Here is a 25,653-nt window from a genome sequence, read left to right on the forward strand (position 1 = left end):
TTTTTTCCTCGAGAAGATACAAATTTTTACGATAAACACTAATCAATCAATTATCTCGGCAATTTTCTAACGCGTTCTCTTTTTTCTCTTTTCTCGATGTTTATTTTTTTAATATTTTTTTTTGTTTAGCGAAAAACAAAGTACTTCACCGATCGATAAAATTTTGAGAGTAAAACAAAAAAAAGAAAATTAACAAAGAAAAAAGAAAACCAAGAAAATTAATAATTAAAAAATTTCATTAAATTTTGCAAATAAATTTTTCCTTTGCAGTGTCGTAGCTGTTTCGTTTTTGGTTTGGAGAAGGAAGGAAGGAAGGAAGGAAGGAAGGAAGGAAGGAAAGAAGGAAGGAGGAGGGAGGGAAGGAAGGAGAAGCAAGAAAGTTAAGAAATACAGAGTAAGAGAGAGAGGGTAATATTATTGGGAGAAATTTGAGCCGTCTGGAGTATTCGTCCTTAGATTAAAAGTGTTGGAAGCTCGTTCGATATTCGAGCGTATTATTGAAAGATTTGCTTTAGAGAGCGAAAGAGAAAGAATATAATAAGAGAAAAATTAAAAGAAAAAATATAAGAAGAAAAAGAATAATAATAATAATAATAATAATAATAATAATAATAATAATAATAATAAGATCATCAACCAAGATGTATAGAAATCCGAATATTTGTGGGATTGAAGCGTCGACGAAGGGAGACGAGGTAGAACTTGTGAGCAGGTTTTTGGCACCTCTTTGCGCGAGAGACGAAACTGCGAGAAACATTGCATTGGCGGCAGCAAGGAGTACCGTCGAGGGATGGTTAGGAGGTGTTGGCAGTCCAAATCAATGGGAGGAAGCTACCGGTGAAATGAAGGACAACAACCACGCATCCGGAAAGTTCAAGGGTCAGGATGGCAGGTTAGTTAAATATTAGAAACAATTAATTATAAGATTTTTAAAGACATTAGAAATGGATAGGTTTCGTAATTTAGAAATTTGATCGGAATGTTTACGATTATTGTATCTCGTTTTAACCGGTCGATCGATGTATCTATAAATGAAATTTCTTTAGAGCGGATTAGATATCGTAATATGAAAAAGTACACGTATTCTCTGTGTCGAAAAGGTACGACATGAGCATCGAGCGTTCACCCTCGAAATCCAGTCCGAAGAACGTAAAGGAACAAGCGTCATCTCCGGATACATTTAGAAGCGACTGCTTTTTTCCACAAAGTGTTACGGAAAATCTTGTTTTTCCGGAAGACGGTGGGACCGAAAGTACCGAAAGATATCCCTCGGGTTCGTTCGATTGCGTAGACGGTGGTCGTTTGGGCTCGAACGAAAGTTCGAGCTTTGGCACGCCGGTCGAGAGAAGGAAATATATGGGTGGTGGTGCTGGTGCTGTTGGTGGTGGTGCTGGTGGTGATTCCGCGGACGGGAACAGATCGGGTCGTTCCACTTCTTCGGACGAGGGGAAAGGATTCAGGATCGAACAATTGGCTGGCAAGTGTCGCAGGTTCAAGGACACCGGCACTAGTGAGACCCGTTTTGCTTCTAGCTGCGACAACGAGAGAAAGTATTTGATATCCTCGTCCAACGAGAGATTGAACGAGTTCACTCAAGAAGATAGGATACCGAGAACTAAGAATTCTATCAAGGTTAAAGGGGCTAAGCAAAGACAACCGGAGGAGGATGATTTGGATTTAGATACTAGGATCTATGGAAAGAGTCCCAAGTTCGACGAGAATCTCGGCAATGCCTTTTTCGATCGTAGGAACGTTAATTTCCGTTCGAAGAGTAGCGATCTTCTCGAGCGTAATAGGTATCGTGCGGACGATACCGAAATAACTGGGGGGAGATCGCGCGACAGAGTTGTTTTCAATACTCTCGATGGATTTGATAACGATAACGCTAACGAAATTTATCGGGATAATGAAATTCTCGTTGAGGATGCAAATTTTGAAAATTCGGAAGACGATCTCGAGGATGGCAATCGTCCAAATTGGCGAAGGTACGAACAACAACAACAACAACAGGAACAGGATTGCCTTAGGAAGAACGAGGAGAGAAAATTTAGTGCGGGTCAGATAAAAAGACCTCTATCGCAGGACGAAGATGTATCGTCGAAAAGCGGCAGAGTCCTAGACAGTCCCGAGGTTACTCCTGGCGATGTCGGTAGGATGCTTAATCTTGGAAATGCTCTAGATGGCCCGAGGCAAACTCAAGCAAACAAATATCTCAGCCTGGTGACGCTTCATCTACCGGTGATACTGAGGCTCAGCGTTAATTGTCCTTTTCAGAACGTCAGGATAAAATGTGCTGAAATACTGGAAATGGTCAAGGTAAGTTTTTGTTATCCTATGTATTATCATCTACCTATTTCTCTCTCTCTTTCTCTCGCTCTCTCTCTCTCTCTATGTCTTTCTCTATCCTCCTTTTTAATGAATCGATCGATCTTTACTCTAATTCAACGAACAAATATCCTTCCCAATGCCCAACCAATATTCTCGTGTTTGAAGTGGGAAAACGTGAAAAACGGGACATAGCGGGACGTTATATAAATGGGAGCAGCTTTCCGTAGTTATTTGGGAACACTCTCGAACTCTGTTCCAAAAATATCTTCCTATTTTGTCGCCAAAACGGCCTACCGGTACAAACCGCGTTCGTCGACGTTTTATTAGCATCGTCAATTGCACTTGAAAAATAAGAACGGAAACGTGAGTCGATAAAAACTTGCACGTAGAATTGTGTGTATGTGTGTGTGTGTGTGCGCGCGCGCGTGCGCGTGTGTGTGATGCGTGTGTGTATATATATATCTGTGTAGTATGGAAGAAGAAAAGCTTCGCACAAAAACTCGTAACGGGCGGCTCGAACCCCACGACCCTGAGAGAATAAGGAGTCCTCTTGTTCTCTACCGATTTCAAGCTAGTCTAAATTTTCAAGAAGTCTGTCTATTTGATCTAAAGATTTTTCACGATATATATAACTTCCATCTGAATTTTTCGTCGATTGATTGTTATTTATTCTTTTTTTCTTTTTTTTTTACAGGATAGAGGATTACCAGTACCAGAACCGGCCTTCGATGGACCCAGTGCCTTCGTTCCCACTTCCGAGGTAAGTCATTTGCATAATACGCGAATGTAATTATTTTTTATTTTGTTTTGTCTTGTATAATAACCGTATCTCTTTTACTCTTGTTTTTTTTTTAAACCAGATTTGCGAGACGTTACGATTTAGTAACCGAATCGTATCTTTTTCTACGAGATAAATTTGATTTATGTAATTTTATTAATTTTATTTTTTATTTGTAATAAAAATTGAATAACATGTTTTAATGGGGGAAGAGAAAAATAAAAATAAAATAGAAGTAATGAAAAAATGAAGTTCGTTAGAAACAAATATAATACAAATTGTGAATCTTTGAATGGCACCGATAATCGTTACTCTCTCATGTATTTATTAGTAGTTGTACGTGAAAAGGAACCAATGAATGATTGGTTACCGCGCGAACGAGGGAGTGCATAGCATCGTATTTATTTGTCCCCTGGTAACCTTCAATTTAGTTTAATTAAGAACAATTAAGGACTCTCTTGTCCGCGCGAGCTCTCATAACACTTTGAAGTTGCTAATTGTAGGAACCTTTCCGATTGTAACTCTCCGTCGAATTATCTGATTGCATAGTATTTCACTTTTCTTTTTCTTTTACATTTTCTTTCACAAATCTTTAGAAAATTTTATTACTTGTAATATTATCATATTATAAATAATTTAATATTCCTTTTATATCTACGATCATCGAAAATTATCTGTAAATAAGATAAAAAAAAAAAGCGGTGCATTTCTTTTCAGATAATTAATTTTTCCTTTTTCTTTTTCTTTTCATCAAAGATTTTTGTTATTACTTTAATAAAAAATAAAAAAATTCATTTGAATATTTGCATAAAATGTTTGAATGAGTAGAAAAATGTAAACGCGTTCGTTAGATATATTTTACTTATTTTACGATTAGAGATATTACGGGCGGGGTGCATTTGCTCGGGAGGAAAAAGAGGAAAAACAAAATAAATGCATCCTTGAATTTTCGTTCTAGAGTGCGCCATGTTCTCGCCCATGATTCGAACCATGAACTACGTCGGTAATTCAGTTTTTTCGATTATAGAGAGTGAGAGAATCGTCGTCGTATCTTCAACGACGTCTATCCGTGTACCACATGGGACGATGAAATGTTAGTTTGTAGATTGTACAGATGGCGTCTCATTCAGTTGCAATCGATTTCATTTTAAATTTAAATGTAATTGTTATTTAATTATTTGTTTTTTTTTTGGTTTTTTTTCTTTTTTTTGGATTATTATTAGGAATCCTCGATGAGAATTAAACAGAAAAAGAGACATGTTTTAGATAAACGTTAAAAAATACGAGATAAGAAACGTGGCAAGTAATTTACATGCAAATTGTTGCAGTGCATTTTATTACTTGAAAGATTTTTTTGGTTAAGTTTACTTAACACATTATGTATATGGTAAATAAATTACCATAGTCTTTCGTTATTCAATACTTTATTTATGAGATAAACAACAATAAACAACGGATCGTTCAGATTGGTTTGTACAGACTACCGTATCGTTTTACGTAGATTAGTCACACTTGTGCGTACCACGAGTTACAGGAAAAACAGGTTCTTTTAAACGTTTTTTTTTTTTTAATTATTGTTGTTATTATTATTATTATTATTATTATTATTATTATTTTAAAAGGGTCAGATTATTACTCGTTATCGTGGAAATTGCATACACCGCATGGTTGCATTTAATTGCACTGTTTTTAAAAGAAATTACAATGACTTTCCGCATTTATTTTTGTATTTTTGACAAAAAGAAAGAAAGAAGGAAAATGATAACGCAAAAATTAAAAAAAAACATAAAGAATATTCGATAGATTTAAATTAATTTACGTATGAATTTATATCACGAAAAAAAATTCTTTTGAATCTCGCAAATCTGGTTTGAGAATTCGATTTCCGTATTTTTCAACGAGTTTTTAAATAAGTATCGAAAAACTATAATATTTATTGACTGATTACGTATTACTACGTATACCGATTGCGAAAAAGAAGAAGAAAATGTATTGAATTTCGTCAACACATCAAAGTCTTATTTTGTTCTCGTTTTCTTTTTCTTCTACTATTTTTTTTTTTTTTTTTTTTAGAAACTGCTTCGTTGTCGGATATATTTCTTTTTATATTCTCGAACTGTGGTGATTACTAAACTGTGTCGATTTAATTGCATATGTTCGTCGACGTGAAAGAATATCTTCGAGATTGTTAAGCAAAAAGGTAAGTAAATATAATATACATTATTTATATTAAATTACATGTAAATACTTATACCGTGAATCTATTATTTCTCTTCCACAAAAAAAGTAGACAATAATTATCTTTTAAAAATAACAAGAACGACGAAATTACAGTCGAAAGTATGTTCGATGTATTTCCGCAGACAAAACATTCCACAAATTCCAAAGTATCGTGTCTTATCTTATCCAAAGTTTTAAAATCGAGATAAGAGATTAGTTAAATGGTAAATCTTGTATGAAGGTGAGAGGGTTGGAGGAGAGGTATGGCTCGTATTTTACAAATCGATCTAAATTTTCAGTATGTCGTATAAAACTGATGGTGTTCCTCGTCTAGTTTGGACGATCGAAGTTCGCAAGGTTTCTAAGAGAAATGGTATATAAGCTGAGGAAGAGGAGTAGGAAGAGGAGGAGAAATGCAAGCGGTGGGTCGGAAGGGAAGAGGGAGTGTATGGTAGAGAGGAAAGAGGGACGTAAGTGAGAAACGACGGAATCATAGGGCAACTTAGGGGTAGAGAGAGAAATAGAGGGAGAGAGAGAGGGTTAAGAGAAGATTCTAGGGAGGGGGTTAAGGGTGGGGTGGGGGGGGAGGAAGAGAAGTTAAAGGGAATCGTGCTTGGGTCAATGCAAGTTACAGCTAGCTCCACCGGCCGCAAGTGGCTTTAAGTGGCTCGTATACAAGCTCCATTAAAGGTCTAATTGAATCTCTTTCTATCCCCCGTGCTTCTTCTACTTCTACACCCTACCCCTCGATCCCCCCCATTCCCCTTCCCCTTAGCTCCTCCTCATCCTTTTCTTTTCGTTGCTCTTAACCTCCCTGGATCTTTTTTTTTATTTTCTTTCCTTTCTAGCTAGATTCTTTTGATATTTACCGAATGTTTAGAATGTTTAGAAGAGTATCACGAACAAAAGTAATTTAATTTGTTGCTGATGATACGAATCATTCAAACCCTTCAATATGCGTGCGTTATTTATACATTTTTTCAATTGTCTATTCTAGATCACGTTAATTGTATTTTTTAATGTAAAGATTTTCAATGTATTCAACGATCACGATCTCTTATTATTCTCCTTTGGATTTCGTGCACGCGAAACGAGTAGTAGACGAGATGTCAGAGATTAGATGGAAAAGGTTAAATAAAGAGAGAGAAAGAGAGAGAGAGAGAAAGAGACAATCAGTGAATAGTTGAAATTTGTCATGTAAATCCTCTTTTAGATTTATTTTAAGAGCACGATTCTAGTATACTTTAATATGGTTAGATATGTACGTGTAAAGGGTGGGTGTGTTTATGCGAGTATTTGCGTTCACGACGTATACGTCTAAATAGAAGGGGGATTTCTTTTATCAATTTAATCGTATAATTTTATTTAATTATTATTATTTCTCTCGAGTTATTTGATAAAATACTTTTCTTTTTTTATTCGTCGTTTTCTCGTATAATTTCGAGCATTTAATCCGTTATATAATATAATTTTATAACTTAATCGCGGATATTTTTATGATTCTATCGTATTATCATAGAATACATTTTATGTTTTAGATTCGAGAGAGAGAAACGAACGGAACCTCGGTCGCGATGAACTTCGCGACCGAGTTTACATACGTGTGTTCTCGACAGTTACAACGTTGCATACTCATGTATGCAATGATTTCGCGGTAGTTTAAATAAAACTGGTTTACGAGCCAGGGAAATATTATTTTCTTCCTCTTTTTTTCTTTCGCAAATAATTATGGTGTAAGGAACGTAATACCGATAATATTAGGTTATATTTTAAAAGTTTTCTGATATATTTTTTTTATTTTTTAATAAATCTTACACGCACTATATTTTGATTATTTAATATTCGTTTATTAGGTTAAATGCCATCTGTATTATTGTTCTTTGTATCGTTTATAAAGAAAATATATAAAATGAAACGTATCGTGCGTGTAAAAATTATTTAAACAAAAAAAAAAATATAATAAGAATCTTTTGGAACGATCCAATATGAGGGAAAAATAGAATGGTTAGATCATTTTGTTTGGATGAGAGGGCGAGTGAAAAATAGAAAAATAATAGGAAGAAAATTGAGTTGGATTTTTATCGTAGTTATAAAACACTTAAGTACACTTTATCTTAGAACTACGAAATTTCCAGGTCATTGACTTAACGTAGAAACGCATTATTGATAATCTTGCGCTCGATTTTGTACGATTCTTTCTTTTTTTCTTTTTTCTTCTTCTTTTCCCGTTGCACTTTACTTTCACTCTTGTTTGATTTCAAATTATTGGACTTTGTTCAGTGCGACATTTATTGTTAGCGAGAAAATACTTACGAAGATGTTTATACGACATTATTTAAGAGATAAAATGTACAATTCAAATGAACGTATTTGAACTTTAATATTTTTTTCTTTTCGGTTACATCAAAAGTCGCTTATAATTTACGTAAATGAGATGCGAACACACACACACAATTAAAACGTGACCGGTTTTCCATGCTTCTGTATGGTAATAATTAAAAAAAATAAAAGATATGAGTAAACATTTGAATTGCATATATTTTGATAAGTATATTATGAAAGTCGGAGGAAGATGAAAATAAAAACAAAAAAAAATAAAAACAAAAAAGAAAATACGTGAATAAAATAATCTAAAAAATCAGTTTAACGATATAATAATAATACATAATAACATATTTGATAAGATTTATTTGAAAATTTGATAAGCGTTTAAGGTTTCTCTTAAAAACATCGTTCGTGATTAAAAGCTTTAGAACGATAGGGTAGTAGGTGTTTTTAAGTAGTTCGTGCTTTCTCCACCGTGCAAAATGAGAGACTAGGCGGCAATTGCACGGTTGTTGCTTGTTTCTGACGTGCTCCAGATGGTAATAATAACTCTTCGAGCACACGTCGTGGTTTTCGCGTTATCTGAAACTGGAAACATCAGCGTGCGAAATATAATCGTGTTTTATGTAAGCTCTATCTCTCCTTTTCTCTTCTTTTTATTCACCTTCTTCTCCTCCTCCTCCTCCTCCTTTTCCTTCTCCTTCTCTTTATATACAATGCCAGTAACACACACACACACACGTATGCACGCACGAAAGCACGCACACGATGGGGAAAGCTTCAGAATTGGTATTATTTGTTATCCTTATCGACGATCCTATTTCTTTGACTATTTTTTATTTTTTACAGACACGTTACGCTTACTTCTCGTATTTTACTTATCATTCTAATCGTAAATCATACTCATTGTGTACTCGTGATTCGTCATAGCAAGTTAAAAAATTCATTTACATATCAGTGTAGTTAAACATTAGAATTGTTTGAAAAAGATATGTATTTTATCGAAAACATGGTGGGAAAAAAAAACAAGATGGAAAGGGCGTATTTCCTTTTCCTACAGAATCTTATCGGAAAGTAAGCTTTTTCTCGTTCGACTCAGTCAGCGTCTTTTCGATTGTTCAGTTTCATCCTCGTTATTCGCGGAACAACCACGTTGTTTATCTCCTCGTCGAAGAATTTTCTAACGTAGCGTCTGCTCGAGGCCAGTTGTGTCTACGGATATATGCATGCAAAGTATTACGAGCTACTGTAATTCTCCTTGTGTATCTCGATGGAAACTTTACTTTGAACGCAAATTACGTTTTCATCCGTTAGACGACGTTGGTACTACCTATCTACTTATATATATATATATTTAATACTCTCCATATTTTCACGTTCGTTAAGATAATCCAAGGAAAGCCTTGAATCTTTCAGCCAGGCAACGACCTCTTTCTTTTTCCCTTCCAAATAAAATATTCATTTTCGTAATGGATGTCCGAAAGTGACACGAAAATAAACTGTGCGAGAAGAAGGTTCACCGCGTATGAGAGATCGAATAAATGTTACCAAATGACGTTTTTCGTTTCATCGAATGCAAGGTCGACAGAATTTTTTGATACGTGATCTCTCTATCTTTCTCTCTCTCTCTCTCTCTCATCGTTTATGACTTGGATATTTCGCAGCTATTTATTTACGTATGCTATGCATCTATCTATTTACAGATGTACACGTAGTCACATGTATTCCTGCGTTACCTTGTAGTAGTAGGTGGCTTTGACGATCGATACTCGTTCCCGAAAGGCTACTAGCGTGTATCGATCATCCGTGCATTTTGATGTATGATTATTATGTTATTTTCTTTTTTTTTTTTCTTCTCTTAAGGCCATTCCGTTAAGCTCTTCTAAATTTTAGATCAACGATATCGATCTATTCCCTATACCACTTACCAAATGATATATTTTAACAATCTCTATCGCGATATACTTCTAGATAAATAAATAGATAGATAGATTGGATAGATAATTAATCGTACGAGCATATGTTGTTCCGTAAAAAAAAAAAAAAAAGAAACAGATCAATGAAGTAGGAAAAGAAAATGAACAAATAAATCGATATGATTATCTTCCCGCATGCTCTAACTTATCATTCGATAATCATGATTCTACTAGTTTATATATATATATATATATATATAGGAGGCTCGTATCAACGGTGTTTCTTATTGGACCACGTATATATGTTTATATGTATATCTCTGTAGTACAGTTCTAATTATATATAACTTCGGCGTCAGTAGAGGAACTTTTTGCCCACGCTTCATTACTACTTGACCCTTCTTCGAGATAAATAAAATTTGATCTCAAATCATTGACCTCGTCGAAGTATAATAATTCTATTCTCATTTGTATCTGCTTTGAATTCTCCCCTCCCCTCCCTATTGATTTTGTTTGACTTTTCTATTACACGCGATTTTATTTTAACTTCGTTCCCGATTCATCATCGAGGAGAGGGAGGGGGGGACGAAGAAAAGCAACTTCTTTTAACAACTTTTAAATATAATATCGACAAGTATTCAGAACTCAAAGTTATACAAAAATATACGAATGGACGGATACGTATATACATTCATACATACATATATATATATATAGATGTATTTAGTCATAGTACGCATCTTTCGTTCGACAGAAAGTCGGTATTGGGAAGAGAAAAGAAAATAAAGTGGTTTGCATGTTCGGAAGAGGAAAACAGGAAGGGAAGGGAAGGAAGGGAAGAAAAGGAAGAAAAGGAAGAAAAGGAAGAAAAGGAAGGGAAGGAAGGGAAGGAAGGATCTATCGAAAGGAATTCGATTCTATCGACTCCTTTTCCTTTTGCTATAAGACCATTCGTTCGTTTTCGGTCTCTCTCTCTCTCTCTATCTTTCTCTCACACTCTGGTCGTTAGGTAGAAGGTTTGGGATGGTGGGGAGGAAGGGAAGAGAGAGGGGGGAGATGACGAGGAGCGCTTGCTCGTCGGTCTTGCGTTCATTCCAGCGTCAGGTACTGTAGAGGTTACACGTGTTTTCAATTCGATCCGTTGGTGTGTAGCTTGTCGCGTTAGAAACGTGCCTTTTTCTAACGAAGAAAAACATAGACGTCCTTCACCTTCGTGAGTGTGTGTTTGTCTGTCTACTATTCGTCTGTCTATCTATTTATCTATTTATCTATCTATCTATCTATCTATCTATCTATCTTACCTAGTTCGTATTCCTAGACGACAAGTGTTCATTCTGACACGATTCGTACTTTGCCTTGTTCTCGATTCTTCAACGGCCAACTGTTTTTTACCTTGAAGGACTCACGTGCTTCCTACGTTGGATTCGTGTGCTGAGAAGAGAGAGAGAGAGAGAAGCCACGTTGCGTCATATAATTGTTCTTCATTCACCCACGCATATATTTTCGTTCTCTCTCACATTTACACTTAACCACCAGCCTACATCTTCTTTGCTTCGTATATACGTTATAAGTATGTATAACTGTACACACATGTTTATATATTTATATATGTTTTTTTCTTTGTTTTAAATTATTATTTTCATCTTGCATATATATATTAGAGGAACATTTTCGATTTGATAATCTTGTTTATATTCGTGTTATCGTTTTTTAAGAAGATTTACCAAAGTATTTTCTTAACGATTAGGTACGAATCTACGACGAATTTGTTGTTCGTTCTTTTATTTTCTTTTGTCTCTCTTGAGATAGTTTTTTTATTTTTTTGTAATTTATAATTATAATTGTACTCGATGATTTTCTATGGTCCGTCGACCGTAAGCATCTTTTTATAGGATAACATTCAATGTCTACGATCTACGAGCTCCAAGAATAAACGTAATATCCTATTTTTAGATTCAGATGATCGAAGGACGCGATGTAAAGTTCTCTACTTTTTTTTTTCTGTTATTTTTCTTCTTTACTTTACTTTTTATTTAGATTTGTACGATCGATTATTGAATGTAATCGAATATTTATGCAATTCTTGCGTTTATTTATTTCGTTTGTATTTTTTTTTTTTATTTATCTTTTTTATTTATTTATACGAAAATGTTAAGTAACATTTGTAAATTTTGTTCCTCGTTCGAATGCGGTTTAGAAAATTTTCTGTTAGGAGAACCCGACATATATATTTTCTAACAATGAACTTTTAACGTTCCTGCGTCTAAAAAATACGAACTCTAATCTGATCTGCTCCGAGCAGATCATCCTGAATTCTTAGAATTAGGGTTTTCGGATAATAGGTAGAAAATAACTATAGGTTGCTGCATGCTGTGCGAACGGAAATAACTTTGGCCAAGGGCTATCTACGAGGTTTGGTTGAAAATTCATGAGCTTGACCTTCTTTAAAAAAAAAAAAAAAAAAAAAAAAAAACAAACAAAGAAACAGAAAAAGAAAAAGAAAAAGAAAAATTCGATAGCTATGTTGAAAAATAAAAATGAATATTGATCGGTAAAAACGAATTGTTTCTATCTTGAGGCTCTAAAACTTTTCAACCTATAACATATATAAAATCAGATAATTCTTTAATAATTTTTATTATTTTTTTTCGTTTGTATTACCATTTATGATAGATTTATTTTTTAATAGTGAAATGACGTTTGCAGATGTAGTTGAAAAAAACTTGTTAATTTTTAGCTATAATTTTTGCATTCTATTTTTTTGTATAAAATAGAAGAAAAAGAAGTAGAAGAAGAAAGAAAAAAAATTCTTGAATTATTTTACGATAAAATACAACATAAAATATCGACGAAATTCGTTTTTTATGGAACAGTCTCGTTTATTCGAATTCTAAAGAAGTTGAATGCTTGTTAACTGTATTTAGAAAAGTACTTGCTTCTTTTTATTTGATGCACGTGACTTTGTATACGAAGTGCAGTAGTAAAAAAGTATACGTTAAATAAGAAAATACGACATCCATGCTAATATATAAAGAACGGAAATGCAAATACGTTATTTTAATTGTATAATGTCAATGACTTGTATCATTTTTAAATATTTTTTATTTTAAATATAATAGTATTTAATTATTGCTTAAATTAAAAGGACGATTTAACATTACATTACATTAAATTTGATATTAATTTTTGATCATGTTTCCATAAATATTATCTTTATATATATAGGAGTTAGTTATTGATTCTTGTCTCTGATAATATCGTAATATCGATGTAACAATAATATAGTGTATCGTTATCTGCCACGTTGATACGTGTAATAGCACAATATACGTTATAATGCATAAATGCATTTGTATATCGTGTTAAGGTTTTTTTTTATTTTATTTTTTAGAGATATATTGGTAATCGAAGAACGTATTTTTACCAAAGTCCGTTTATAATTGAAATTTAACGAGTTTACCAACGATATATATTTTCTAAAGAAATTTATAAATAATTTATAAATGTACTGTTTCGTAAGAATAGATAAAAAAAAAACCTGTCTTATCTGTCTTTGTATTCTAACGACACAAAAATTCGACTGTTGGAATACATTTTACGTATTCTTTAGCAAAAAAGAAAATATAAGATGAGAAATGAAGCTATATAATTATAATAAAATAATTGCGAGTCACGTTACAAATGTGCCGGTATGTTCGATCGAATAATTTTATTTATTTTTTTTTTAATATCGTGAAGATATTACGAGTTGGAATTTTCTCCTCGTGCGAACTTTGTTTTCTTAATAAAAAAAAAAAAAAAAACAAATCCACACAGATTTATCTATCGTCGGTTTACTTACATAAGGTTTCTTATAAATCAATAACGAAGAATGTTCTTTACCATAGTTTCCTTCGTTCAAAAATTATTCTCACGAAATTATTATCGGATTTCGAGTTTTCATTTTTTCGTCGCAACACTGGCTTTTTCTTTTTTTTTTATAATTATATTCGTCAATTTAATATTAGAAGGTTGAATGATTTAAATGTTTGATTTAAAGTTTCCGATAGGACGCGTGTGCACAAGTAGACTATGCGAATGTTAATACGATGTGGTAAGACGATCGAACCCAGTTAAGATGGGCAAGTTAACGTAATGGAAGTCATACGTGCCAAGAATAATCTCAGTATACACGTATTTCTTCACTATGTCCTTCTTATGCTTATTCGAAATATCATCGTTTGTTTCGCGTCAATAACGATCGTATAATAATTAATATTCATTGACAGGTAAAATTCTTTTTTTAGTCTTCATTTATTATTACTCGTCACGTTTTTATAATAATTGCTTCGGCAATGATATTTTATCAAATGACATTTTATCGAAACAAGTTACTCTCAATATCGATCCAATTACGTATTAATTATTATTATTATTATTATTATTATTATTATTATTATTATTATTATTATTATTATTATTTTGCGAGTAGTTTTAACTTCGGTATATTTCCTCGTTTACGAGGATAATCAAAATATAATTTCTCTAGTAGACAATAGACAATTCGAATAGCAAAAGCGAATGAAGCAGCAGCAGCAGTAGTACGATGAAGAAACGATGAAATTGTTTTTACAAGGATTCACCTTGGTTCTTCTTCGCTCAATTATTCATAGTTTTGTTTTAATAGATATATATATATATATATATGTACCAAGATTTAATTCTGTTTCATGGATTCTTTTTTTTCCACGCTTTCTGTTCATTTTAATTAAACGAGATGCGAAAAGTACAGAAAAGAAAAGAAAATTTAAAAAATATATATTCTTTATATCTTTTGCATATCAATAATTTAAATAATTTTTTATTTTATTCTATTTTCGGTTGTTTTTTATTTTATCTTTTATTCGTAACGATAGATTTTTTTTTATTTTTCCATCGAGAATGATAGGATATTGATATCGGAACGTGTTTTTTTTTTCTATGCGTTCGTGTAAATACGTATGTTACGAATACGTACATTTTTTTGTTTTTTTTTTTTTTTTTTTTTTTTTTTATAAAGCGTAACGTATGCGTGGTATCTCTTTGAATGAAAATGTTTCACAGGCGACAGAATTCTCGTTCTATCCTCCTTCGAATATAAAAGCTTTGCGGACGCGTTTCAATCGACGGATTTCGGATTTCAAAGAGCTTTCCAAGGGAACAGGATATCGTGGAAGGGGCTAGTTGTAGGTGGAAAGGGGTAAGAAAAATGGGAAAAGGAGAGAGTTAAGCTTTTGCTACCTAGAAGATCTTCAAAAGGTTATAGATACACCTGCGTTTCGCATGAATCGTTTCTCGTTGATCTTCTCGAACTTTGTAATATTCTATGCATAGTAGTAATAGTAGGTATGCGTAAGGGAAATAAAAGAAAAATATATGTATGTATATTAGAGTGAACCAAAAGTTCGTGCGTTTTAAATTAATATTTTCAAAGTAAATTTTACAAAAAAAAAACAATCCATTATACAGTTTATAATACAATTTATAATACAATAAATGCACGAACTTTTGGTTCACCCTAATATAATATATATATATATAGAGAGAGAGAGATAGAGAATTATATCTACACGTCTTATGTAAAATTGTTGGCTCAGATAATTAGGCTACATGCTTGAGCACGATTATCGTTGTGGATGATAGCTATAACAAAATTAACTCTAACAAAAATTCTCCGTCTTTTTCTCATATGCGTTATTTATTTGAATAGATACATTGTAGTCCTTTTTTTTTTTATTTATTATTCGATAATACTTTATCGAATAATATATTATCTAGAAATTCGGTACGGTCGATATCATCATCACTGGTTCTCGGCTATGGAACTCGCCAATTGCTGTTTAGATAAAATGAATTGAATTTAAGCGGGTAATGCGATGTCGAAATTTAATCATTCCTCCTCCTCCTCCTCCCCCCCTCCCCTCCCGCCTCTTTTTATTATATGTATATTATATACATATTTTATGTATGTATTCTATTCGTGCTTTAAATCGATTCTTACTCCTACGAAATAATAAATTATAGTTAAATCGTAATCTTTATTACATAATATACATATTTTGCGAAACGAAAAAAAAGAAAATAAAAGATATGTAATACAAAACGGTTTCGTTTTAATGGATGATCGAATAATTTTTCATCTTTTGCGTCATATCGGATTTCTGATGATTATTTGATAATTGATCTAGGAGAAGAGTAAGAGAAAGAGAGAGAGAATTTTGTTAAATTTTTTAATAGTTATCGGAAAAGAAAAAAAATGCATTTTTTAATTAAATAAAATAATCAGATAATGAAATCAATATTCAAATTAATAAACGAATATCCATTTGTGAGAAATGATTCATAGGTTAGAGAATTCTCTTTTCATCCCCATACCCGCCTCCAGCCCTCCTCCTCATTCCTGTTTGCGGTTGCAATCTTGTTTACGTTACGTCGTATCATTCCTTTCATCGTTGTCGTCGACACAAGTGCCGAGTTTATGGGGTTATTAGCATGAATATACGTTATGGAAATAGTTACGTGGGAAATAGTCGACCGGTTCGGTATGTTTCCGTAAGATAGAAGACTTTGCAGAGTATCCTTTACTTAAAAGAGGACTAACAATTGGAATAACTAACTATACAACTTATAATTGCTATCAATATTTCATTCTATCGAATTAATTTTGTAATCCCTTCCATCTCCTTGTACCGTCAATTTATTTATATCGTTGAAACAAAATAATTAAATGAAAAAATAAGGAAAGCGGGATGGGGGGGGGAGTAACGAAATAATAAACAAAAATCGAGGAAATATCATTTTTACAAATTTTTTTCGTTGAGGTTTTATCGAAGAAAAAACAACAGGCGTGGTAGACGACGTTGTATATTGAAAAATAAGGAAATACAATTCTCAAGGAAAGATTTTCAAAGGAAAAGGAGGCAAACGAGCTGATGCGATGTTTGGAAGCAAGAGATCCGTTTCGATGAACAAAGTAAGAGTAGATTTAGGAAAGGATAGAGAAAAGTATATATATATATATAGCTTTAAGATCGTGATACAAGAAGAACTCAAAAAGAGGAAAAAGACTGTGAGGAGTAGTTTCTTTCTCCATTTAGTAAATTGGAACCTTATACTTTTCCATCTTTGTAAGTACTCGACCGATCGTTTCGCTATAATTCGCGCAAACTTGCCAAGTCGGTTTCTATACTCAATTTTTGAAAACGTCGATAAAATGCTAATACAAATCGAAAAGTGGTAGTGATTTATGATATTTTGTTTTTTTCTTGTCGACGCATCGACTTTCTTCAAGGTTGCCTTGGGGAAGTTATTTTTTGTTTTTGCGATTTAAGCGAGAATAAAATTAAGAATATAATATTTCGACGATAATTTGTATCGTTGAAAGATTTATTATTTATTTTTTTTTTATTTTTTTTATAATAACGATTGACAGTTTAAGCATACGATAATTATATTGCACGTCAAATGTTAGATTTCAATTAGTAAATTCGTATCGATCCGTTATTATTCTATGTTGCGATAACATTTCTTGATTATATCAAATACAAATGTTTGTACTTGAATTCTTCGTGTGCGCATTACGCTACGTTTGGCAATGAACTCTTAAATAATTTGAAATAGAGATATGTAGATATGTTGGTAAGAAATAGTGATTATACTAGGAATAGTTACTATATCATCGTTAGTCAAGGTTAAGTGGACACAAAACTTTATACCGGCATGACTGGATATATATATGTTGAAATAAGTGAACTAACTAAGAGACTACTTTCAGAAGAAACTCTCCAGTGTCCGTGCTAATCATAAAATCTTTTATATTATCCGTAGAAATCGTCGAATAGCGGTTCTTTTCTATGACGTAACACACTTATCATCCTACGTATCCTCAATCTTGACGGATCTTTCTTATGGAATATAATATATTCTATAACGTTCATAATATTTACACGGGATAGAAAAATATTACGCAAACGCGCGCGCGCGCGCATATACACGCACACACGTATATATTCTGATATCGAAATTATTTTTTTCTTTTTCCTTTTCATTTTTTTTTTTTTTTTTTTTTTTGAAATAAATTGTGATTCGAAAAGCGAACATTTGTAATATTTAAATGAAAATGTAGATATTCAATTTAATATAATAACATTGAGAATAACATATGAATAATAACATTGAAATAATATAAAGTATCGTGTGATTTGATATTCGAGTATATATTCGTATATCCTATACGGTATTGAATTAAATCGTTAATTATTGTTCCATCGATATGTTGTCGTATATTTCTAAAAAAAAAAAAAAAAAAAAAAAAAAAGTTTAATAAAATACGTTATCAACTTCGTTATACTATTCAAAAGATGTAATTTATGTTTTCTTTCTTTTTTTTTGTTTTTTTTTTTTTTTTGTCGTTTTTAATCATTTTTGCGTAAGAGATTATTTTCTGTTCGATATACGTTGATACGTTTAAAATAATATATGTGATGTGTTATCTTGTTAAAGGATTATATTTATCTTTTGTTCTGGAATTTACTGAATGAGCCTACAGTTGACGATATCTCGACCCCCCTCGTCGAGTGTTAATTAAAAGATTATTAAAAGAAAATATAATATTAAAATCGTTTTATTATATTATAAAACAAATTTAGAAATTTTTTTAACGATTACATTGTATATATTATTAACATATAATTTTTCTTCGTACTCTTTCTCTCTTTAATTCTAAATATTCTATTTATTTTATTTAACTAATTAAACATATTTTTATCTTTCTATCTTATGGTCTTGTTGGACGTTTTACGAGATAAATATTTCTAAACAAAATTAATCGATAATATATATAAAGAAAAAGATATATTATTTCGATAATGTATCTTGTCTGACGTGAACCTTGACTTATCTTTTTTATCCGGTAAATAAATATGATTTTACACGTCATACATCGTTCCAATTCGTTTAAGAATTTTGTTCGTTTTATTATTTTTCTTTTTCTTTTTATCGTTTTATCGTTTAAACAATAACGATAATTCGTAGATAGTTAATGCTTTCAATTAGTTTTTTCTTTTTTTATATCTCTGATACGTATAATTTGTGAAGAGAGAAACAGAAAGAAAGAAAGAAAGAAAGAGAGAATTATTCACGATAATATAAAATACGATAAAAAATCGTTCTATGCGGTAAAACATCGACGGTGGATGATGTAAACTTGTAGAATATGTAGGTATACATATTCTCTCACGAAAAGGATCAAATAAAGCGGAAATTACAGTAAATGCTGTACGATAGCGTTACAAGAGTTTCCGATTTCCAGAACAACGCATTTCCTTTATCCATTTATTTCTCATTTCGTTTTAAGTAACAACTCTATCATCAAGCATACCTTTTTTCTTTTCCTTTTTCCTCGTTTACTCTTTTCCGCGTTCGTTGATCACCGCGTTTTAATTTTAAATCAAATTTTCATCCTTCTTTTTCTCTCCGCTTTTTCTTTTTTTATTTATTTTAATTTTTATTTTCTACGTTTATTTCTTCTTACTCCGTCTCATTTTCTATTTTCTTCGTTACGTTTTATCCTGTTATTATTAATATTATTTTTTTTCTTTTTTTTTTTTTCTATTAAATATTAAACGTATCACGATTGCCGAGTTCAAACGAACGATTTTATATTAAAAATTTTTAATTCCTGATTTCGATGTTATTTCGCATATCTTTGCTCAATGTTTTTACAATTATAATTACAAATTTTAGTTAACAAAATAAAGAATTCTTTTCTTTTTTTTTTTTTTTTTTTTTTAAAAGATCCATCATATCTACTGACTACGGTATAAATAGGTATACTCACTTATATACGTAAATTGTTGATAAAAAGGTTTATCATGGTACCCAATGCGTTGAGGTACACAAGGAAGCAATTTGATTTTAAAAGAGGGGGAGGAAGGAAGGAGAAGTAAGAATTCATTAACAATGAATTATTACTTTAGACTTTCGTTAATTTTTGATTAGTAACAATTATTAATGTATTTCTTTTGGAATATTAGGATTTTAGAGATACTTAAGTGAGACGTGGATATAAAAAAAGTGATTGGTTAACCATTGGTTTAATGTTAAACTAATGATAAATAAAATATATATATATCATGTACATATGTATCACGTACATATGTATTACGTTTATATATATTAGAAAGAAAGTGACCAATCAAATCTTGTGTTAGAAAAAACGAATAGAAGGAAGAAAAATAAGAATAGAAAAGAAACTCGATGATATTACTTTTACTTTTTTCTTTCCGCTTGTAATAATCGCAGAACATAATCAAGTCACGAGTTGCTTTTATCTCGAAGAATTGTGGTTATAGGACGTAACAACGAAGTAGCAGTTTGTAACGAGAGAACCTTTATGAGAGTCCACGTCGTTCTAGTTGTCGTCTCCGAAGTAGTAGTCTCCTTAACTTTTTCGCGAAAGCGAGGAAACAAAAGGGAAGAAATTTCACGTACTTTTATCTTTTCTCTCTCTCTCTTTACCTTTCTAACTTTTTTCTTTCTTTTTTTAATTCTTATTTCTTTATTTTTTCGGAAGCAATAAAGAATACGATAACTTCGTCGAGTTTTTCTCGATTTAGTTTGCTGTGTTTTATTAGTGTTTTATTATTCAAGGATATATTATAATTCGCATAATATTGGAATAGAATTTGATAAAAACTTATGAAACCTTTTTTTCTCATTATCGAATGAGATGATTGAATAAGTATAAGTTAATTAAGTCAATTCGCAATATAAAAAGATGATTCGTTCTGACAATGTGAGATCGTTTAAATTGTCGATCGATATTTTTCGATTAATTTACATTTGGGTTCTATGTCCTTCTCTCTGTAAGTAAATAATCTCATATCGTCAAGGTGGCACGTGAAATTTCGTCCCAGTTTCTCTGCTCTTTGACAGTCATTAGTGCCGATTACGCGGAACTATTGATCGAAGTTTACGTCGAATGGGATTAAGTGGATCACATAGACTTTCTCCTATCTACTCCTCCCAGAATCTGTATTATAAATCTATATATACCGGGTGTTACTAACTTAACTTCGTCAGACTATTTTTATTTCTTTCTTTTGTTTGTTTTATTTTTTTACTTTTTTTTTGTAAAAGTCTCGCGAAGAAAAATATTTTCCGGCGTTGTATTACAATAATTTTTTTTTCTTTTCTTCGGGATAACACGTAGAATCGATTGACGAATAAAAAATTATAGGTTTCTATAACTTCAGACGTGCCCTTTAAAAATAATCTAACGCCCTTGTCCTGAATATTTTGTCTACAAGACGTAAAAAATAATAAATATATATTTCAGATGATAAATATAGATAGTACACCCGGTATATATATATATATATCGTAGTCTTTGTTTATTTATTTTTCCGATATAAAGAGGAAAAAGGGATGAACTGAGGGAGAAAAAGAAGAAGAAAAAATAGCAAGATGATATTGCTTTTATTCTCTCATCCCTTTCGTAACATTTATTTTCAACACAACCGTCATACAAAAGAGATGGTCTTTCGACTTTCTCTTATTTTATTTCTATTCCATTGTACAGTACTATACTTATATTACGATAGGTATCGCGTTATCATTAGTAACGTAAAAAAAAACCGTGTTGTATAATTATTTCGAGTGGACTTGATCGAATCGGTTAGAATTTTATGTTATTTCGTAAAGAACAGCGAGTCTTCTAATTGGACATCAAAAGTAGAACTAGGACGTGTCTAGGATAGTATTCGTATTAGTTGCGTGGAAAAAAAAAATGAAGAAAAAGAAGGAGAGGAAGAAAAAAGAGAAAAGAAAAAAAGAAAAAAGAAAAAGGTATGAAGAAGGAAATGTGTTAACTAATTGTAAGAGTTATCGAAAAGTGGAATACTCGGTTGATTAAACGAGAAAATGGGGACAGCAAATGATTTGCTACTTTTCTTTTTAGCGATTATCGTGAATAATCGAGCGTTCATTTGGTACTTTTCTTTTTTCTTCTTCTTCTTCTTATTGTTGTTGTTGTTGTTGTTGTTTTTAATATTATTTTTGTTAAGATTTCTCGATAGGATTCGAGAGGGAATATATAGAACAAAACAGAATAATAACAGCAACAGCAGCAGCACGTGTACGGAATTAAAAAGGAAACTTTTGAGAAAGTTGCTCAGTTCTTCTGACTGCCTATTAACAGTGTTAACTTATTTTTCCTGTTTTCCTTCTACTATTCCGGGTTGCGAAGGAGAACACGATGAAATGATGGAAGTTAACTTCGATTCGTTCCTCGTGTTTCGTGCAAAGAGTAAGAGGAGGAAGTCGTGGAAAGCTAGTATTTCCAGGACAAGAGCCAACTTCCGTTTCTTTACTCGGCTCTTTGCTTTTCTCTTCCCTTTCCCTTTCCCTTTCCATTTTCTTCCCTTCATCTTTTCTCTCCTCTCTTCTCCTCTCCTTTCCTCTCCTCTTCTCGATGCCGCTTTTCTTTTTTTTCCTATCCTTTTTGCCATAACGTTTTCGCTAAGTAAATCCGGATTTCACGGATAGAATTTTCAAATTGGATAGAAAAAAAAAGTGTGCTAAAGCGGTGTGTTTGCATCGTAAATAATATCTCAAAGAGTTCACGTTCTTTTTAGACTGACAAGTATATTTTTTGTTTTTTTCTTCTACGTAGAATAAAGTATTACCTTTAATACGTGTTATTATAGTTAGATCAATATCGATAACTCATATAATTAAATTTTTTTTTTTTATTAAACTTCATTTTCAATTCGTGTACCCCTATATTATAATTCGACGTATTAATTTTGCTGTTGGATTTCATTTAGGATTAGCTTCTATATGACTGGTAGATTAATAACTTAATGCTAATATAATCGAATTTGATATACATATATATATCATTCGGTATATGTATCGGTATAATTATGACAATCGATTATATTCCAAATATTAACTATAAATTCATTTGACGATTTATTTTAGATTAGCAATTAAATAGGTGGAAAGAAAATGGATACGAGTCAGGTATTTTTTATATTTTTGTATTTCTTTTTTTTTCTTTTTTTGTATTCGAGTTAAGTTCACAATTACAAACTAGACAATACCTAATTAGGAAGCGACATTCTTTTAAAATATTATTATATTATAATAAATTTTGTTAACTTTTCGACGAACTTATTAATCCCAGGGTATACATTCAAATATCATTTTCTATGTTTTAAAGACATTTTGTAGTTTTACTAATTTATTATTCCTTATGAACGAAGTATAATAATAATTGAATTGAATAGTAAACGCGAATGTTTGAATTTTTGTTGACTTCAAATATTCATGCCAGTTGTAATAAGACGGTTAAAATAAAGTAGAGCTTGAGACGTCGAATACTTGAAATTGGATTTAAATGGCTCTCGGTTTGTTTTGAACAAAAATCCTTCAAACGAATAGGAAAAAGATTCGTCGTCGTCGTCGTCCTCGTCGTCGTTCTCGTCGTCGTTCTCGTCGTCGTCGTCGTTTGGTATACCATTACACGGTCCCTTACCCTTTCTCCTGAATTACGAGATCTCTATAGAATTCTTTTTCAAGAAAAATGTTCCCAAATTTGCAATTCAAATATAGGAACAAGAGGACGAGTTCTCTTCTCTTATTCTTTCTCTGTCTCTCTCTCTGGACGTATATTCCTTGTCCTTGATTTTGTATTTTTCTTTTCGTCGTTGGTTACACGTCCGTCATTTTACTGAAAATATCCATTAAGGAAAGATACTTTAGAAATCCAAAGAAAAACATATTTTTTCGTGTCACTATCTTATTACACATTTTATCTGTATTCTATACTTAGTTTTTTTTATTTCCTTTCTTTTCTCTTTTTATTGTAGTACTTTTTCACGACCTTTGACGTTCTTTTTAATCCGTAATACTTATCAGGTTTTATTTATTCAAATTGAAGAATACTACCAGCATTGGGATTCATTCAAAGAAACAAAGTTCAACTTGAACTTGACTATTACTATTTACTTATCTTAACAAACAAATGATTCTTCTTATTCGTATCTAAACTAACACTAAACTTTGATTTTACTTTATTGTTAAATCTTGCTTGGTATATCATTTTTTGTCTCTTGTATTATATGTAACAATACTATTACAATAGTTCATACTTTCGATTGTAATAAAACAATCTATATATACTATTATATACTATATATTATTATTACTATATATTATTATATAATACTATTAGAAATATAATATGATCCATTTTCAAATGTAACTTTTTCAGGTGACGAAGAAGAACAAGAAGTAGAAGTAAAAGAAGAAGAAGAAGAAGAAATAATTGAATCGAGAAAAGACTAAGGAAAGATAGAAGAAGAACAAGAAGAAGAAGAAGAAGAAGAGCAAAAGGAAAAAAAAATAGAAATAAAAATGACTCGAATGTTGGTACAAGAGCCTGGTTGGAAATTGGAGAGAAAAGGTTCAGATCTTTTACTAAGAAGAGATGAAAGTTCTTATGATGAAAAGAGAAGAAGTCGAGTTTGCTTCAGATGCGATGTCGAGGTTCGAGAATTTGAGAGGGACGACGTAATCGAAGATTACGGGGTAGAAGTTGAAACGGAAGGAACGGCGAGCCCTCTGGCAATGTGTGCAAGTTGCTTGGCCGCCCTTTGCGTTACCGTCATACTTCCTTGGCTCTTGATCGGTGGTTAGACTTCTTCACCAAGTTAACTTCCTCGATGGAAGATGCGACGAAGCGTGCCGCTCTATCATAGAACACACTGCAGAAATAAGAGAGAGGGAGAGAAAGATAGTGAGTGAATGAGTGAGTGAGTGAGTGAGTGAGTGAGTGAGTGAAAGAAAGAAAGAAAGGAATAGGGAATGGTAAAGATTTGCATCGCGATGAGAAACTTGACGAGAATTATGATGAAGAAGAAGAACAAGAAGAAGAAGTTATGCTATACGAGAATTATGAAGTAGAATAAGATAAAAAAAGATTAAGGACAAATAATAGATATTTACTATTATATTTTTAATTTTTCTCTACGTGGATTAATTGATAAAATTAGAATGAAAAAAATAGGTCTCTTTCTTTGACTCTTTGTGTCACGTTTTTGGACACAAAAATTGTGTCGCGCAAAATGTTAACTCGTTAAGAAAAGTATGGAATAACTGTTTGTTGATTTACTTTAGACGACGTTATAAAAGTGATAAAGATGAGATAGATAGGAGTCAGGGGAGAGAAATATCATTTAAAAAGTTTTAAGGAATATCTTTAGCATGGGGCTATTTTTATTTGGCATAATTTGAAAGAAATATTAAAATTAAAAAATTATAATTATCAAAAATTGAAGAAGGTGGAGAAAAAAGAAACAGAAGGAAAAAGAAAAGAAAAATGTGAAATAAAATTCATAGATTAGTCATTGTTTAATAGCAATGTTTATATCCAATGTGTACAATTGAAATTGCCTGAGTCCATTTAAATATCTTTTTTGTTGTTGACCATAACAACATCTACAATCAGGAAGCTGTAAAAAACATTTCACGGAAGAGATAAAAAATGGATTTAGGGTAACTGTCAAAATAAACGACACAATTGTTGATTTTGTATATCGCAAAAAAAAAAAAAAAAAAAAAAAAAGAACAAAATGATGACAATATGCGACGAATTTGACTTGAAAATATTTTATACTACTATTTTTCTTTTCTTTTTATTTTCTTTTCTTCTTTACGATAGTTTTTAAAGGTTAGTTTGAAAATCGCATTGTAGGCGAGATAGGAAAGATGAGAGAAGAGAGTGGGTCTACGAACTCGTTCTTCTTTTGCGTTATATCTTATAGAAGGGGCAAACTTTCCTTTGTGCTTGCGTCTCTCGCTTTTCGATCGTATAAATTTGAATAAGTTTCAAGCGTAGAAGATCAGATGTATGCACTTTCTATTCTAACCCTCTATATTTTTTTTCTTTTTTTTTCTCTTTTTTTTTTCTAAGTAAAAACGCATCAGGATGCGTTTGCCACTCTCCGTTTCTTTTCTACTAATTTTTTTCATTTTCTTTTTCCTTCTTTTTTCTTTTTCGTT

At 31.8% G+C, this 25,653-nt stretch overlaps 1 protein-coding gene and 1 long non-coding RNA gene across 2 annotated transcripts in view; both read left to right on the forward strand.

Annotated features, from left to right (window-relative positions):
• The window catches only part of LOC122519895, a 95,210-nt gene that overhangs the window by 129 nt on the left and 69,428 nt on the right, over positions 1 to 25,653 (forward strand). The window contains exons 2-4 of the mRNA XM_043639679.1: positions 271 to 892; positions 1,101 to 2,316; positions 3,023 to 3,088. Coding sequence (XP_043495614.1) covers positions 642 to 892; positions 1,101 to 2,316; positions 3,023 to 3,088 — 1,533 coding nt within the window. The 5' untranslated portion in view covers positions 271 to 641. The remainder of the gene's footprint in view (positions 1 to 270; positions 893 to 1,100; positions 2,317 to 3,022; positions 3,089 to 25,653) is intronic.
• Positions 10,634 to 23,890, forward strand: LOC122519899. Its single transcript, XR_006304393.1, has 3 exons — positions 10,634 to 10,780; positions 10,967 to 11,137; positions 23,864 to 23,890. It is a non-coding gene; the product is annotated as an uncharacterized LOC122519899 (long non-coding RNA).

This window comes from Polistes fuscatus, unplaced genomic scaffold, assembly GCF_010416935.1.
Source record: "Polistes fuscatus isolate 324 unplaced genomic scaffold, CU_Pfus_HIC Scaffold3, whole genome shotgun sequence".
NCBI classification, from domain to species: domain Eukaryota; kingdom Metazoa; phylum Arthropoda; class Insecta; order Hymenoptera; family Vespidae; genus Polistes; species Polistes fuscatus.